Source organism: Tupaia chinensis, unplaced genomic scaffold (genome assembly GCF_000334495.1).
Source record: "Tupaia chinensis unplaced genomic scaffold, TupChi_1.0 Scaffold149184_1, whole genome shotgun sequence".
Taxonomy (NCBI): Eukaryota; Metazoa; Chordata; class Mammalia; order Scandentia; family Tupaiidae; genus Tupaia; species Tupaia belangeri.
The window spans coordinates 1,754,467-1,771,863 of NW_006209032.1; the positions used below are offsets into that span (position 1 = coordinate 1,754,467).

Sequence of the window (17,397 nt, forward strand, 5' to 3'; positions counted from 1 at the left end):
CCCACTGCGGCGGCCGGGGGTCGGGACGGGTGCCCCCTGGCGGCTGCGGACAGCGCGGGCGGGAACCGAGCAGCACGTGACTGCGCTCCTGCCCCGCTGCAGCCCGCGCAGGGCGCCTCGTGCCTATTCCTCGAAGAGGACCCCAGAGCCCGACTGTGATCGCACCCGGGTGGTGGCCCCACAAAAGCACCCCAAGTGCCCGCATGGTGACAGTACCCCCAGGACCTGCCAGTACCCCATGCACCTGATCCCTGGGCCATGGACGGCACCTGTTGCCCAGCCTCCGACCACACGGTCGGGCCGGGGCCTGGGCTGGCGCCCTGGAGGGCTGCAGGATCACTGTTGAATTGAGACTCTGGAAAGACGTGGGCAGCATAAGGAGAGGGCTGGTAAGGCTGGGGCTCGGGCGTGTCTGAGAAGTCGACACTTGAGCTGGACCTCACGCTGGAATGGAGTCTTGGAGGAGACCTAAGGAAGGAGGAGCATTGGCCCTTTCCCCCAGATGGTCCATAGGATTCAGGCAACTGACCGGGCGGTGGCGCCCTAGGCCTTGGGCTTTCGGAAGGCTGCTGCAGAGATCTGCAGGGTGTGGCAGGCCGGGCGCTGACCCGAAGATCCCTGCTCCCTTGTCTGGCTCACGGTGTCCAGCCAGACTCGGGGCCACACCCCCAGCCCGGCATCCATGGGGTCCAGAGTAGAGGCGATGCATGCCCCGCCATGCCAAGGCAGGCAGTAGGAGCGGCCCTTTCAGCCTGTACATGTGAGGGCTCCCACCAGCCCATGGGGGTCCCTTGGGAATGTGTTAGTAATCTAATGTCTCAGGGCCCCCAGACCTGTGGGGGTGGGGGGGACCCCATCATCTGTACCTTTTTTTTGGTTGTTTTGTTATAGGATGTGTGTACTTGCCAGAGAGTGAGAGAGAGAGAGAGAGAGGGAAAGTGAGAAATCACTCCCCCAGGGAGGCAATGGCCACACCACAATCCCTTCTTCACCCTTCTCTTGGGTTCTTGGGTATGTATGTACATGCACCCACCATGTTTTCCAAGCTGCCTGGTCCCAGACCCAAACCACGCAGTTGTCCATGTGAGATCCAGCCATGTTAACCACCATGTCCCAGTTATCTGTATTTTTTTTATTATTATTTTATTTTTTGGAGAGGATTTTTGCTATAGGGTGCATGTGCTTGCCAGAAAGACAGAGAGAGACAGACAGAAAGTGAGAAATCTCCCCCAGGGGGTATGGCCATGCCACAGTCCCTTCTCTATTCTCTCGGAAGTTTGGGCACGCACGCACACGTGCCTGACTTGAGTTTAAGCTACTGGATCTGGGACTCGAACCGCGGTCGACTACATGCGAGTCCAGGGATATAGCCATTATGTCAACCGCTGGTTCCCTGAGTGCTTTCTTAAAACTCCTGGAGCTGTAAGCACCAGGAGACAAGGTGTGCTGTAAGCTGTCACCAGCAGAGGTGGGGCTAACAGACTACTCGCAGAAGAAGCATGGAGCCATGGAAGCACAGAGGGCAGATCGGGGCGGGTAGGTCCGCAGCTGACAGAGACCCTGGGAAGCCAGGACTGTGGTGAGGGGAAAGCATCTCTGTGCGGATCATCAGGGAGCCTCTCGCCCTTCTCGCCCCTCTCCCCGCATGAATGGGGCTCTCTGGGCACAGCGCGAGGGAGTGAGGTGAAGCTGTGGAGAGCTATTTCTCACGCCCCAGCTTTACTCACTCCCAGATCCTGCCTCTGGATTCCCTCTGCCTGCTTGCAGACTGCTAACTCTGTGACAAAGCTCCCCGCAGGGTGAGTCCCCAGGAGCTCAAGGGACCACAGCTGCCTGCAGCGATGCTGCCTAGCACAGGTCCACGCTGGCTAGAACCATCCTTAAGACTCACATCCCAGCAGGCCAGTCCTCACTGCTCCTCCCAGGCTTTAAGGACATAAATACTTTTAGACCTTAACAGGAAAGCGGGTCCTTGGATGTACGCACCTGACCCCCAGGTGAGCAGAGCTTCCGGGCACACAGGGGACTCTCCACACGTTTATTCAGTTGACGTCGGAAATCTCTGCACTCTGTAACCATCTCAACACAACGTGGGGTGTTCCTGGATGTGGCCTTAGGGCACTGAGGAAGGGGGGCCAAGACTGGGGTGCCCTAGGAGGGCGAGTGTGGCAGAGGCTGTCTGCTCACACACGGATCCACACAGGGGCGCAGGGGTACGTCTCCCGGCCCCAGACAACTAGGCAGAGGTGTAAGTCCTGGGCCTCGCACCTCTGCAGGGGCCTGGCAGTGCCACCGTCACTCTCTGAGCAGTCACCAGGCTGACTGGTTGGAAGGTCTTGGGTGAGAGCCCTGAAACCAGGACCAGGTCTGACACCTGCGTCACCACGGATGACGTCTCCTCTTCGTAGGAGTTCTCCAAGATGGCGATGAGCATGCTCACCTCAGGTCAGCGGCCCTCCAGCGGGACTCGGCTCCCCCTCCTCCACCCAGGCAGAGCACAGCCCAGGAGGGAGGTGAGCAGCACACCGGGCCGGGACACTCCAGGCCCCAGTTCCCCGCCATGCTCTACTGTGTGGCTCTGCAACAGGTCCAACTGGGATTTGAGGACAGGACAGTTGAGGAGGAAGGGGAAGTGGCTGGAGGAGAGGCCCAAGTGTGAGACTCAGAAATGGGAAGGGTGTGGGCCGGGGTGATCACGGGGTGCCCAGGATGCCCGGGGGCAGCAGCAGACATGGGAGTAGGATGAGGAAGCCTGATGGGTCCAGACTGGAAGCTCGGCTCAGTTGTTTAACGATCCACTCCTTGTAGAAACTAACTTCCGTGTATACTGCAGGGTAACCTCTGCGACCACAGCCGATGCCCCAGCTCACAATCCCCACCTGGATCCAGGTTTTGTTAAGTTCACAGACCAGGGGCCCCCCAGAATCACCCTGCAGAAAAAGCAAGAAACAAACGATAGAAATGGAAGCGACGCCATGTGAGGGCAGGTTGCCTGCTCTGTGAGGTGTGGAGGAGACAGGTCTGCGGGGGCTTCCCCCGGCACCCCTTGGGTTCTGGAAATGTGCCATTTGAAAATTTTAACAAATGAAGATCTATACCTACTCAAAGCTGTCTTCTAAAAGACAGAATAGAAACAAAGAAAGCCGCTGCTCAGAACCTGAACTTGCACTGTCCATATGACCTGCCAGGCTCCCTCCCCTGCCAGGCAGATCACCTGCTCTCTCCTGAAGGATCAGTCAAGGGAGCCCAGGAGCTTCTTGGTAACTTGTCCTGGTGTCCCATTAACTTGAGTAAGGGTGAGCGGAAGGGCTGGGGACAAGCTGGCCCTACTAGGAAAGGATGAACTTCTGAGGCGCCCACTGCAAGGCTGAGGCGGCCAGGGCCCCAGTACTGACCTTGCAGGAATCCTTCCCTCGGGCATTATAGCCACAGACTGCTCCTCTCTTGACCACGTCATCTGTCTTTGTCATCTTTTTTTTGAGCACCTCATTACATTCCTCAAAGCGAATGATGCTTTGCTCAGCCTCCTGAAGGTTGATGGGTGACGGTGCTAAATCTACAGAGAGACAATGTCAGGGGTGTGGGTCTGCACATGTGGGACAGGACAGGAGCCTCTCGTGTCCATTCCGGGTTCTGATAGGTGTATTCACAGGGCTGTCCCCTCAAAGGAAGGCCAGAGAGTGGCTACTGTCCCCATTTGTTCTGAGACAAAATAAGGCCCAAGGTCAACGTGGGAAAGGAAGGTTCGTGATCCAAACCAAGGTAGAAGAAAGAGCAGACCAGGGAGAGGGAAGGCCAGGCCTCGCCAGCCTGAGAAATCAAGACCAAGCAGCTGGTCTCAGGGGTCATTGTGACAGGGTGTCTTGTGCCTCAGCAAAGCATCTCTACTTTCTAGAGGAGGTTCACAGACTTTGGAAAGGCACCAAATCCAGCCTCTTTCTAAGGATAGCAGGCCATATAGTCTCCCTGCCGGGACCTCTTGGTTTGGCCTATACTCCTGGGTTCAGAGAGTTCAGCTCATCTAGTGAAGGCCAGCTCCAACTGCCAGGTAATTGAAATCCACCCTGGAGGCTGGCAGGTGGCATGGTAGTTAAGGTGCTGGACTCCCACATGGCTGATGGCAGTTTGAGCCTTGGACCTGGCAGCTTGCTTTGTCACTTTCCCTCTCTCTCTGGTCAAATTGAAATAATTAATTAATTAATTAGATAATACATACAATTAAATAATTATTTAAAAAGAAAAAGAAATCCACCATGAAGAGAACCCACCATACCTAGCAGCCAAGCCCTGACATATCAACAGAAACCCACAACACTGTCCTCCTGCCTTTCTGCCTGCTAGAAAAGCACCTCCCTGCCCCTCCCTGTAGCTGGCAGGCCACCCCAGGTCACCAGGCAGCCCCACCTCGGCACACTGCCTGAGTCTCACCATCCTCGGACAGTCGGCCCCATCCAGTCACCCAGCAGTTGGTCCCCGCTGGTATTTCAAAAAGGTTTTCAGGGAGACACACGGGACTGATGAGAGAGGAGTAGTTCACGGAGAAGGCAAGCAGGGCGAGAGCAATGTCATTACTCAGGCTGTCAGCTGCAAAGTCGTGAGGGTAAACGATGTCCCTGACTGGAACCGTAATCGCCCTAGAGGACTTATCGCGCAATATGGTGTCTCCCATCTTCACGGTGTATTCCAAGTTGCTGCGGGGACAGGACATGGCCTTCTCTGAGACCCTAAGACACCCGCCCCCGTTCACATTCCGGGGGGTCCACAGCCTGGTCCCAGCTGCCTAGGCCAGCCATCAGCCACCTATGGCTGGACCCCTGCCAACTCTAGCCAGTGGCTCCCCACATGTGGGCCCTGGCCAGCAGCTGTCCTCTGGGAACTTGCTAGAAATGCAAACCCTCGGGTCTCACCTCAGACTGAATAAAAACTATGGGGTGACCTCCTTTTCCAAGTGAGGAAGGTGAGGCGCAGGGAGGGGACAGGACTGGCTCCAGGTCACCCACTGCCAAGGGCCCCACCCCAGAGGCTCACCCGAATATGCAGTGAGCTGCAGTCAGCACCCAGCTGCGGGCGATGAGCGAGCCTCCGCAAATGTGTTCGTCATTGGCCTGCAGGCTCACCTGCCAGGGCCACTTCCTCTGTGGGGCCGGCAGTCCACCAACGATCTTTGGGAAGCGCTGGCCGCACACTGGTTGGCCCAGGAGACAGGTGACAGAGTGAAGCTGCTGCACCGGCTCTCCCACCCCATCCAACCCGTCCAACACCCCCCAACACTCCACCCCCCCCCCGCGCGCAAGGCAGAGGCGGGTCCTCGGATCCGGGGGTGGGGATGGGGGCGGGCGTGTCCCGGTTCTCCCCACCCCGCCAGCACAGTCTGACACTCCGCCTTCCCATCCAGACTGGCTCCCCTCCGACCTCCAGACGGGCGGGCCCTGGAAGCCGGACCTCCGGGAAATGGGCCTCCAAGTGTGGGGTTCTCAGCGGGTGCAAAGGCTGCCCCCAAGGCCGGTGATGAAGGATGCTGGGGTCCTGGAGGTCCCGTGGTTGCCGGTGATCCTGGAGCTACGGCCAGCTCCGGAGTCCTTGGTGACTTCAGGGTTCCTACAGGGGCCGAGGACTCTGGGCTTCCCCGGGTCATTGGGGGTTCCTCTTCTGCTCTGTAACCCCGACCTGACCAAGACGAGACCAGGAGCGCGGTAGCCGGCCTGTTCCCAGGGACCGCGACGGCCCGCCCAGCCGCGCTCCCCGCTGCTCACCCAGAGCCTCGCTGAGCCGGGGCTGAAGGAGCTGGAGCCAGAGCAGCAGGACCAGGGAGCCCGCGCCGCCGCCGCCACGGAGGCCGCGCACGGACGCCATCAACACGCTCGCGCCTCTCTCGGCGCCCCCTGGCGGCGCCGCGCCCTGCCCCGTGCGGCGGGAAGCCGGGAGCTGGGCAGGACTGCTCCCGAGGCTCGGATCCCGGGTGTTCCAGCCACTGCTCGTCCGAGCAGGGATGTGGAGGACTGGGAATGCGAAGACTGGGAATGTGGAATCAAGTTCATGGATCTTAAACCCCCAGGTTTCCTGGGCTATCCACTTGCGTGCAGTCTGATCACTAGCGTCCTTAATAGCACTAGAAAGCATAGTCTTCCCAACGGAAGGTTAAAAGAGAAGCAAAAGGTGTGACAAACAAAAGAAAACGAGGCGGCAGGAAGGGTCCCGACGCGACAGCGACTGCAACCGCTGTTGGGACTAGGTTGCGACCACCAGACAAAACAACTACTTTTAAGTAATAACTAGAGAAGAAGATACGTAGTCCAGAAACGTGTTATCTGAAAAGACTAATTTGAAACAAAACATACAGATAAATTGGAAATAAAAAGATTAGAAAAAGAAATACTAGACACATCTGAAGCAAAAAAAGAAAAAAACGATGGGATAGAAATTTCTTCAGGTCATAGTACATAATGCAGTTATGAGGGACAAAGAAGGATCTTTATATAAAGTAAAAAAGAAATGATTAGGAAGAGGTAAGATGTACTGGTCAGTGGATGATACACACAGAAACAGGAGACCAATTTGTGGGAACCTGGGGTTTTTGATTTGTTCTTCTTAAGAGATTGCTTTTATTTCTTCTAGATTTGTTTTTGCTATAGGGCACATGCACTCACAGGACAGAGAGAAATCACCCCCCAGGGGGGATGGTCACGCCGCAATCCCTTCTCCTCCATTCTCCTCTCGGGATCTTGGGCACGCACGCACACGCGCCCGGCGTGAGTTTAAGCCACCGGGTCCAGGACTCGAACCACGGTCGACTACATGGGAGTCCAGCGACATAGCCATCATGCTAACTGCTGGTCCCATACACCTGGTGTATTTTTCAAGCCACCAGGTCTGGGACTTGAACCATGGAGTCTGCCATGTGGTATCCAGTGTCTTAAACACCACACCACCTGCTAGACCACGATCAGCTTATTAAGTGACATATATAGAATGCTCCATTCGGCTACAGCAGAAAAAAAAAATTCTTGTCAAGATAGACCATATTATGGGCCCTAAACCAAATTTCAATAAATGTAAAATCCATCTAAATTTTTGAAATTTTTATTTTGGCCCAGCCAGGTGGTACAGTCAGTAGCAAACTGAACTACAGCACTGGAAGCCATGTGGCAAACCTCGGTTCAGAGCCCCTGGTCAGCTTGAAAACACACCAGGCACATATATGCAGGATTCTAAGGAGCTGGAGGGCTGGAAAAGGGGGTCATGGTGTGACAAAACTCTGTCAGGGGTGCTTCTCTCACACACATGCTCATCTTGGATAAATATCCACTCTCTATCACAGATAAAGAAATAAAAATTGTAAAAACCTTTACTTACGATAGAGTACATGTGTGCACACGTGTGAGAAAAGGAGAGACACACATCCTTGACAACATGTTGTCATGCGAGGATTCCTTTTCCCCAGCCCTGCAGCCAGCCAGGATCTGGGATGTGCACATGCTGGGTGTATTTCTGAACTTGTAGTTGGCCGTGCAGCTTCTAGCACTGCAGATCAGTACACCACCACCTGTGCCGTTCCAATACCAATAGAATTAGAAATTGTGAAGCATGTTCTCGACCGTAATAGAATTAACAAGAAACAGTAAGAGAAAGACATTGGGATATGACATGGATGTTAGAATTCCAAATATCTGGAAATTAAGCTACATGTTTCTAAATAACATATGGATTAGAGAACCAGTCACAAAAGAAATTTAAAATGTTTTGAACTCAATTAAAATGAAAATAAAACATCAAAATGTGTGCAATGCAACTAAAGCAGTGCTTAAGAGGAAGCTTACAGTATTAGATGAGTATACAGTATTAGAAAAGAAGAAAAATCCAAATCAGTCATCTAAGCTCCCACCTTAGGAAGCCACAGAAATAAGAGAAAAATTAAACCTGAAGTAAGTAGAAAGATGAAGATAATAAAAGTTACGGCAAAGATCAAATGAACCTGAAAATGGGAAAGCATTACAGTAACCACTGAAACCAAAAGCTGGTTCTTCGGGGGGGGGGGGGGGGGTAGAATTGATAAACCTCCATGCAGATTAGCTAAGAAAAAATTTCGAGAAGTGACAAGTTACCCATATCAGAAACAAGAGATGGAACAAAAGGATAAGAATGAAATACTATAAACACCTCTATCTAAATTCAAAAGCTTAAGTCAAATGAACCAATTTCTTGAAAGACATAAACCATCAAAATTCATTCAAGGAGACATAAGTAATACAAACAGACCTATGTCTATTTGTAAAACAGAATTTGTAATTTAGAATTTTCCAAAGATATCTCTAGGCCCAGATTTCACAGCAAATTCTACCAAATATTTAATAAATAAATAATACCAAGTCTGCAAATCACAAAATAAAAGAGGGAACTGGGCCAGCAGGTGGTATGGTGATTAAGGTGCTGAACTCCCACATGGCCAACTGCAGTTCAAGTCCCGGACCTGACAGCTTTCTCTTTCTCTCTCTGTCTCTCGTGAGCACACATACCCTATAGCAAATTAAAAAATAATAACAATAAATAAAATTAAATAAATAACAAAAAAAAAAAAAAAGAGGAGGGAACACTTACCAACTTATGTTATAAGGCCAACATTACTCTAAGGCCAAAACCAGACAAAGACATTACAGGACAAGCAACCTACACCACAATATGTCTCTGGAACATAGACACGAGACTCTTTAACAAAATATTAGCAAATCTAATCCAGCAATATATTATGAACAAATGCAGTTTATCAAGAATGCAAGGCTGGTTCAATACCTGAAAGCCAATCAGTGTAATTTACCATATTAACATAAATATTAAATAGTAAAAACCATATAATTTTTCCAACAGATGTAGGAAAGCAGTCGACAAAATTCGACATCCATTTATAGTAAAAATTACTGGAAAACTAAGATGAGAAGGGAATTTCTTAATCTAATAAAGGGTAGCTACAAAGATACTAAAGAACTTTTCATGATAAGAGAGAAATGGTTTCCCTCTATATATAAAAAAAAAAGACAAGGATGTGCTTTTCGTCCACTCCTGCATGTTTACACAGTACTGGGAGAACAGCTAATGCAATATAGCAAGGAAAAGAAATAAAAGACATATCAATTAAGAAGGAAGAAATGAAACTGTGTTATTTGTAAACAACTCAGTTGTTCTTATAGGAAATCCAGAAAAATCCACACACATAAAAAAAATATATTGCTGTAATTAATACATGAGTTAGCAATTTGCTGGATAAAAAGTCAATCCACAAAATTATATACCTCTGTTAGCAACAAACACTCATAATTTGGAAAAATATCACATTTACAATTGCATTTTTAAAATTATGTATTTATGTTTTATTATTATTATTTTTTTGGAGAGGTTTTTCACTATAGGGCGCATATGCTCGCCAGACAGACACAGAGAGAGAAACAGAGACAGAAAGCGAGAAATCACCCCCAGGGGGGATGGTCACACCGCAATCCCTTCTCCTCCATTCTCCTCTCAGGATCTTGGGCACGCACGCACACGCACCCGGCGTGAATTTTAAGCCACCGGGTCCGGGACACGAACCGCGGTAAACTACGTGGGAGTCCAGCGACATAGCCATTATGCTAACTGCTGGTTCCCTAAAATTATTTATTTATCTATTTGTTTGTTGTGTCTCTCAAGCTGCCAGGTCTGGGACTTGAACCATGGTCAGCCATGGAGGGAATCCAGTACCTTAACCACCATGCCACCTGCTGGCTCCTACAATTGCATTTTTAAAAGGTGAGGTACTTAGGTATAAATCTAACAAAATACGTGTTCAATCTATATATGGAAAACTATAAAACATCAAGTAATAAAATCAAGAAAAATCCTAAAAGGAAAAATATCACATTTATTGATTAAAAGATTAAATATTGTTAAGATGTCAGTTCTCTCCAACTTGAACTATAGATTCAAAACAATCTTATTCAAAATTCCAGCAAACTTTTATGATACTAAAATTTATGCAAAAAGTCAAAGTTACAAGAATATCCAAAGCAATTCCTAAAAAAAGACAAAGTTGGGACAGCAGGTGGCATGAAGATTGGAGTGCTGAACTCACATGGCCAACTGCAGTTTGAATCCTGAACCTAGTGGCTTGCTTTCTCTCTCTTGCTCCCACTGTTTCTGGTGAGTGGACATACCCTATGGCAAACCTAAATAATAATAATAATAAACATTATAAACAAATAAAAACAAATTAAAATATGCAAAGTTGAAAGACTCATATTACCCATTTTTATACATTTTAATTTTATTTATTTATTTATTATTATTTTCTATTTGCTATAGGATGTGTGTGCATACCAGAGAGACAGAGAGAAAGAGAAAGGGAAAGTGAGAAAGCAAGACACTAGGCCCAGGATTCGAACTGTGGTTAGCCAAATGGGAGTCTGGCACCCCAACCAGCACACCACTGGCTGGCCCTTCATATTGTCCAATTTCAAGACTTACTATAAAGCTATCAAGTTAGTGTGTTATTGGCAAAAGAATCAAAGGAACCAAATAGAAAGTTTGCAGCATTTCGATTACTGGAAAAATTTGTGAAAATCAACTTTTTTAGAATTCTGAAAATTAACTAAAGGCTTAATCAAGAAAAGTCTTGAATTTCATTGATCACTGTAAGAACTACATCCTTCTCTGAGGTCAATGGTGGACTTGATCATCAACAGTCCCCCAATACAGGAGCTGTGAGAGCCAGCAGCCTAGCAGCTGCTAAAAAGGGGGGAAATAGTCTTGGTGGCACCAAAAGCCCCACCCCCAGTGACTGTCACTATTGGACTTGTCTAGCAGCTCACTGAAAAGCTCCATCAGACTTGTCTTTATTTGACCTGACTAGGATACCTGTGTGAATAACCTTATTCTCGTGACGTTTATCACAAACTAGCAGGACTGGAACAATGCCTACTCACTCCTTTGTCGCCTTACTCCTTATTTTAGCATCACAGCTGCCTGAGCAGCATCATCAGTGGTGACTAAAAAGAGGTTGATCCAAAACATCAAAACAGAAAACTGGGTGGGGCCCGCAGGTGGCAGAGTGGTTAATGCGTTGGACTCCCACATGGCTGACCGCTGTTCCAGTCTTAGCCCTGGTGGCTTGAAACTCACGTCGGTTGCGTGTGCATGTATGCCCAGAGTCTCAGAAGGAGAATGGAGGAGAAGGGATTGTGGCATTGTCATCCTTCGTGGGGGGTGATTTCTCTCTCATTTTCCCTCTTACTGTCTCTCTCTGATGAATGCACATGCACTATGGGAAAAAAATATTGGGTTGTTGGGAAAGTCATGAAGCATTTTTGCATAACAAAATTGAAGAATATTTCATGACTTTCCTTACAATCTAATAAATAAAACTGGGGAGTAGGGTGCCCATAGGGTGCTTTGAAAGGCTCCAATGTTTCCGGGAATCTAGAAGCTCTCCAATGAGCTGTGGTCACACTGCAGTCCTTTGTCCTCCATTTCCCCCTCCTGCCAGGATGAGTCAATCCTTCAGTAACTGGACGGTGGACATGATTACTCTGCCCACAGCGTCTAGCGGGAACACGTGTCACCATAGACAGCCTGTTCCAGCGGATTCCCGAGTCCTTCTGACTTGTTTCCATGAGTCTTTGACAGCTTCCCTGCCTTCTGGCATGGCAGGAAATTGAAGGCTCATTTTATACTTTCCCTGCTCTGTATTTGTTTCAAGCCATCTCTCCAAAAAAGTCCAGTTTCCATTGGTAGTAAATGGTATTTCTTTTTCTTTTTCTTTTTTTTTTTTTTTTTTTTTTTTGAGAGAAAGGTTTTTGCTATGTGGAGCATGCACTCACTAGAGAGAGAAAGACAGAGAGACAGAAATCGAGAAATCACCTACCGGGGGGTTGGCCATGATGTAATCCCTTCTCCACCATTCTCTCGGGATTTTGGACATATATACACACACACAGACCTACCATGAGTTTCAAACCACTGGGTCCAGGACTCAAACCGCTGTCAACTATGTAGGAGTTCAGCACCTTAACCACTATGCCACCTGCTGGCCCCAGTAAATGGTATTTCAAGACCAACAATCTGGGTGGGTGCCAAAAATGCTCATTGCTATCTGTCACTTACACCTCAGGGCTAGAAACCACAGGGGTTGTTTGTTTGTTTGCCTTCCTTTTTTTAAAAAAAAAAGTCCAGTATTTTTAGCAGAGTTGTTGCCTGCCCCCTCGACCCTCCTCTCCCAGTGTTATCTATCTCCTCCAGAGAACCTTACCCCAGGGTCCTCCTAACGACCACATCTACCCTGCCACCTGTAATTCTCATTTTATTTGCTTCCCCAGCCCTGTGCCTGATTCCTACAAGGTAACCTACAAATATTTGTTGGAAAGAGCAAAAATGTTCACTCTTATGTGGCACCTGGTGCTCTGGACTTGGGCGGAGGCAGGTGGGGCGCCTGTGTTTTCTGGCATCCAGAGACTGTTCCTCAGTGATTGAGATGTTCAAATTCCATTCCTCTTCCCTTACAACAAGAAATATGATCTAGTATTTGGAGACCAAAGGGCACCCCATCTGGAACTATGAATATCCCAGAGCCTGGGGTTTTTCCTGCAGCTGGGCCATAACCTTTGCCTGCCCACTGCACTTCCTCCTCTTCAACAGGGCATCCTGGAAGGCCAGCAGGTGGTATGGTGATTAGAATGCTGGACTCCCACATGGCCGACTGAGTCCCAGACCTGGTGACCTGCTTTCTCATTTTCCTCTCTCTCTATTGAAGGCATGTGCCCTATGGAAAATTAAATAATAATAAATACAATTATATAAAAAATTATTTTTCTTAAAAAAAAAAAAAAAAGGCATCCTATGGGACAGGCAGTTAGTGTAATGGCTATGTGGCTGGGCTCCCATATAGTCGAACACGGTTCATGTTCCAGACCTGGTGGCTTTAAAACTCACGCCAGGCATATGTGCATATGTGCCCAAGATCCCGAGGAGAATAGAGAAGGGACTGCGACGTGGCCATCCCCCCTGGGGGGTGATTTCTCGCTTTCTGTCTCTTTGTGTCTCTCTGTCTGTCTGGTGAGCGCACACGCCCTATCGCAAAAACTTCTCCAAAGTGACAAAGGATAAGTGAGTATTCATTGATCCATTTAGCTACAGGGGAAGCTATGGGAGGAGGTTCTGTTCGCATCAGTCTTAACGATGAAGAACGAAGGAAAGGAGAAGCCATGCTGGCATTTCCAGAGGGAGCAGAGGGAAAAGGGCCAGACAACTTGTTCTGAAAGAAAGTTGCAAGTGACAGAGGGACGTGGTGAGCCTTGGGCCTCCAAGGCCACCTACCGGGCAGTTCTGTAAAAGACTGTGGCCTAGGACTCGCTGGATTCAGCTGTAACCAGGCAGCAGGTAGGACGATCGCAGACCACCCACCAAGGCCCACTGGTATCCAGGAGCTGGGCACTGGCCAGGGGAGGACAAGCACATAGGAGACAAAGGCCAGGGAGCAAAGGGCAGTCAACTCAGGTGACACCGAAACACTGGGTCTGGTAACTGGAAAAGCACACACAGGAGCCCCTCTTCCTGCCCTCCTCCCTGTGGCTACTCAGTTCTTCGACCTCAAGTCTCAGCCCATAGCCCAGTGTGTGTTCTCAAAGCACACCTGCTCCAGGGCAGCAGGGAGTGGTATAAGGGTGTGGGTGGGCCGTGCCCATTTCTGTGCCTCTAGCTCCCCTGTTCTAACTACAGAGGCTACTAAACATGATGACAACGTTCCCACATACAGAGCGGCTGATGGCTACATAGGCAGCAAGTCTTACATGGGAGCAGCTTCAACTCTGGCTCTACCAGTGTTTAATGGAGGCCCTGAGATCCTTCCAAACCAGGTCTCTGCAGGGAATAGGTATACACCAGACTCAAGTGAGCAGAACTTTCGGGCACACAGGGGACTCTCCAAACGTTTATTCAGTTGACGTTGGAAATCTCTGCACTCCGTAACCACCTCAACACAACGTAGGGTGTGCCTGGATGTGGCCACTAGGGCACTGAGGAAGGGGGGCCAAGATTAGGGTGCCCCAGGAGGGCGAGTGTGGCAGAGGCTGTCCACTCACACACGGATCCACACAGGGGCACAGGGGTACGTCTCCCAGCCCCAGACAACTAGGCAGAGGTGTAAGTCCTGGGCCTCGCACCTCTGCAGGGGCCTGGCAGTGCCACCGTCACTCTCTGAGCAGTCACCAGGCTGACTGGTTGGAAGGTCTTGGGTGAGAGCCCTGAAACCAGGACCAGGTCTGACACCTGCGTCACCACGGATGACGTCTCCTCTTCGTAGGAGTTCTCCAAGATGGCGATGAGCATGCTCACCTCAGGTCAGCGGCCCTCCAGCGGGACTCGGCTCCCCCTCCTCCACCCAGGCAGAGCACAGCCCAGGAGGGAGGTGAGCAGCACACCGGGCCGGGACACTCCAGGCCCCAGTTCCCCGCCATGCTCTACTGTGTGGCTCTGCAACAGGTCCAACTGGGATTTGAGGACAGGACAGTTGAGGAGGAAGGGGAAGTGGCTGGAGGAGAGGCCCAAGTGTGAGACTCAGAAATGGGAAGGGTGTGGGCCGGGGTGATCACGGGGTGCCCAGGATGCCCGGGGGCAGCAGCAGACATGGGAGTAGGATGAGGAAGCCTGATGGGTCCAGACTGGAAGCTCGACTCAGTCGTCTAATGAGCCACTCCTTGTAGAAACTAATTTCTGTGTAAACTCCAGGGTATCCTTTGCGACCACAGCCGATGCCCCAGCTCACAATCCCCACCTGGATCCAGGTTTTGTTAAATTCACAGACCAGGGGCCCTCCAGAATCGCCCTGCAGAAAGAGAAATAAATAAACTGCAGGAATAGAAGTGGCTCCATGGGAGAGTAGGCTGACTGCCCTGCGAGGTGCTGGAGAGACAGGCTTCCATGGGCTTCCCCCGGCACCTTGAAGGCCTCACCAGCCCTAGGTTCCTGGGAATATGAAAACGGGAAAAAAAATTTTCTTACTTTGCTACAGGGTGTGTGTGCTCAACAGAGCAAGATAGAGGGAGGGTGAGAGAGCACCCCCCCAGAGGGGTGGTCAGGTCACAATCCCTTCTCCATTTCTCCTCTCAAGATTTTGGGCATGCATAGAGGTACACCCAGCATGTTTTCCAAACCAAGCCTGGGACTCAAACCATACAGTCAACCACGTGGGATTCAGTCACTTTAATCACCAAGCCACTGGCTGGCCTAAGAATTAAAAATTAAAAACAAAAACAACAACAACAAATTAAAATGTGGACCTTCTAAAAACGTCATGTTCTAAAAACTGAATATAAACAACAAAAACATACCTGAGACAGTAAGTTGCCTGTCCCACAGAAGGGGCTCAGAACCTGAACTTGCACTGTCCATATGACCTGCCAGGCTCCCTCCCCTGCCAGGCAGATCACCTGCTCTCTCCTGAAGGATCAGTCAAGGGAGCCCAGGAGCTTCTTGGTAACTTGTCCTGGTGTCCCATTAACTTGAGTAAGGGTGAGCGGAAGGGCTGGGGACAAGCTGGCCCTACTAGGAAAGTATGAACTTCTGAGACGCCCACTGCAAGGCTGAGGTGGACAGGGTCCCAGTACTGACCTGGCAGGAATCCTTTCCTTGGGGATTATAGCCACAGACCACTCCTTTCTGTACCATGTCAGTAATGCTCGACAGCTTTTTTTTGAGAATCTCATTGCATTCCTTAAAGCGGATAATGCTTAGCTCAACCTCCTGCAGATCAACTGGTGCCTTTTTTGGTGGATCTAGAGAGATAATTTAGGAGTAAGTTGGATCTGCTGAATTGGGACAAAACAGGACTTGCCAGCGCCCACTTGGGGGCCCGAGACCGTGTGTTTAAACACAGACACTTCTTGGGCATTGGGCATTGCCCCATTTGACGCTGGCAGAAATAAGAACCGAAGCTGACGTGGGGAGAGGAATATGTGAGATCTAAACCAACACAGGAGAAGTAAGCAGAGCCAAGAGAGGGAGCCTCAGCAGGGTAAGATCGAAACAAGCATCTGTCATTCTGGTCTCAGTCGTAGTAGTGGCAGGGTGTCTTGTGCCTCTCTAATACATCTTTCCTTTCTAGAGCAGGATCCCAGACTCTCAGACAGGGAGCTCCCCAGAGGTACAAATCCAGCCTCTCCCCAGGAACAAGAGGCCCTCCAGCCTCACTGAGAGTTCTCTGGCCTTTTCTCACTCACAGGAAGTACCCTGTGTGCCAAGGAAGGCGCTTCCAAGGAGGGACAGCTTGAACTGGCAGACAGTTCATCACCCCTTGAGCCCAAATCCATCCCGGAGAGATCACGCCACGCTTGGCACCCAAGCCTCCAGCTCCTGACAAACCAGTTGAATTTCTTCCCTTGTTACCTTCCTCCCTGGCAGCATTCTCTCCACCCTCCTTCCTTAGCCTACAAAATTTGCCTCTGCCTCCTGGACCCTTGAGCTTGTAGGCCAATCCCAGGGCACCAGGTTGGAGTCTCACCGTCTTCTTTCAGTTTGCCCCATCCAGTCACCCAGCACTTGGTATCATCTTCCACCATGAAAGTCTTTTCAGGGAGGCACACGGGCTGGATGTATGCAGAGTAATTCACAGGAACGTCGAGCAGAGCAAGGGCAATGTCATTTTGGATCATTCCGATACTCTGGTAATACTGATGGACAATGATGTCTCGGACCGGGACCACGACCGCCATTGTGTGTTGTTGACTCAGGCTTGTGTATCCTATTTTCACTTTGTATTCCAAGTGGCTGCAGCGAGATCTTGAAGGGTCTGCATACTCCCCTTGCACACCTTACAGCTACTCCCCAGCCAGGGCCCATCCCTGTAGGCCAGCCCTCACCCCTTCCTCCCTGTAGCCCACAGCCCCTCCCGCAGGACCCCTGCCCACTCTAGCCAGCGGCTCCCCATGTGTGGGCCCCTGGCCAGCAGCAGTCCCCACGGAACTTGCTAGAAACGCAAACCCTCCAGTGTCACCCCAGACTGAATTAAAACTATGGGGTGACCTCCTTCTCCAGGCGAGGAAGGGGAGGCGCAGGGAGGGGACAGGACTGGCCCCACCCCAGATGCTCACCCGTATATGCAGTGAGCCGCCGTCAGCACCCAGCGGTGGGCGATGAGGGAGCCTCCGCAGATGTGCTGGTCGTTGACCTGCAGGCTCACCTGCCAGGGCCACTTCTTGGCCGCCGCGGGGCTGCCGCCCACGATCTTCATAAGCCGACGGCCACACGCTGCGGCAGGAGGGAAGGGGCCGGAGGTGGCGCTGCTGCTGCACTGTCACCGCAGCCCGTGATGCAGACCCCCAGGGCGGGTGGGGTCCCCGAGGGCGGAGGAGGGGACGGCTGCGGCCTCTCGGTCACCCCCAC

The 17,397-nt window shown here is 50.6% G+C and overlaps 3 protein-coding genes across 5 annotated transcripts in view; all 3 read right to left on the reverse strand.

Annotated features, from left to right (window-relative positions):
- PRSS45 (Putative serine protease 45) overlaps window positions 1-2,434 on the reverse strand; it is an 11,929-nt gene extending 9,495 nt beyond the window's left edge. The window contains exons 1-2 of the mRNA XM_027769292.1: window positions 2,269-2,434; window positions 236-355 (exon numbers count right to left, since the gene is read on the reverse strand). Of these exons, the coding sequence (XP_027625093.1) occupies window positions 236-355; window positions 2,269-2,434 (286 nt within the window). The remainder of the gene's footprint in view (window positions 1-235; window positions 356-2,268) is intronic.
- On the reverse strand, window positions 1,316-5,865 carry LOC102473853 (serine protease 44). Of its 3 annotated transcripts, none has more exons than XM_027769316.1 (6): window positions 5,754-5,865; window positions 5,443-5,667; window positions 5,029-5,185; window positions 4,405-4,691; window positions 3,396-3,556; window positions 1,316-2,930 (listed from the first exon to the last, which is right to left on the reverse strand). In XM_027769316.1, the coding sequence occupies exons 1-6, from the start codon at window positions 5,851-5,853 to the stop codon at window positions 2,694-2,696; spliced, it is 1,167 nt and encodes a 388-aa protein (XP_027625117.1). In that variant the 5' UTR covers window positions 5,854-5,865; the 3' UTR covers window positions 1,316-2,693. The 3 variants fall into 3 exon arrangements, with proteins under 3 accessions (XP_027625117.1, XP_014440709.2, XP_014440708.2); XM_014585223.2 differs by having other exon boundaries at window positions 4,429-4,691; window positions 5,413-5,667; XM_014585222.2 differs by having other exon boundaries at window positions 5,413-5,667.
- An 8,062-nt stretch (window positions 5,866-13,927) lies between these two features.
- The window catches only part of LOC106733150 (serine protease 44-like), a 9,242-nt gene continuing 5,772 nt past the window's right edge, over window positions 13,928-17,397 (reverse strand). The window contains 5 exon segments of the mRNA XM_014585184.2: window positions 13,928-14,842; window positions 15,628-15,791; window positions 16,517-16,782; window positions 17,106-17,265; window positions 17,268-17,300. Of these exon segments, the coding sequence (XP_014440670.1) occupies window positions 14,606-14,842; window positions 15,628-15,791; window positions 16,517-16,782; window positions 17,106-17,265; window positions 17,268-17,300 (860 nt within the window). The 3' untranslated portion in view covers window positions 13,928-14,605.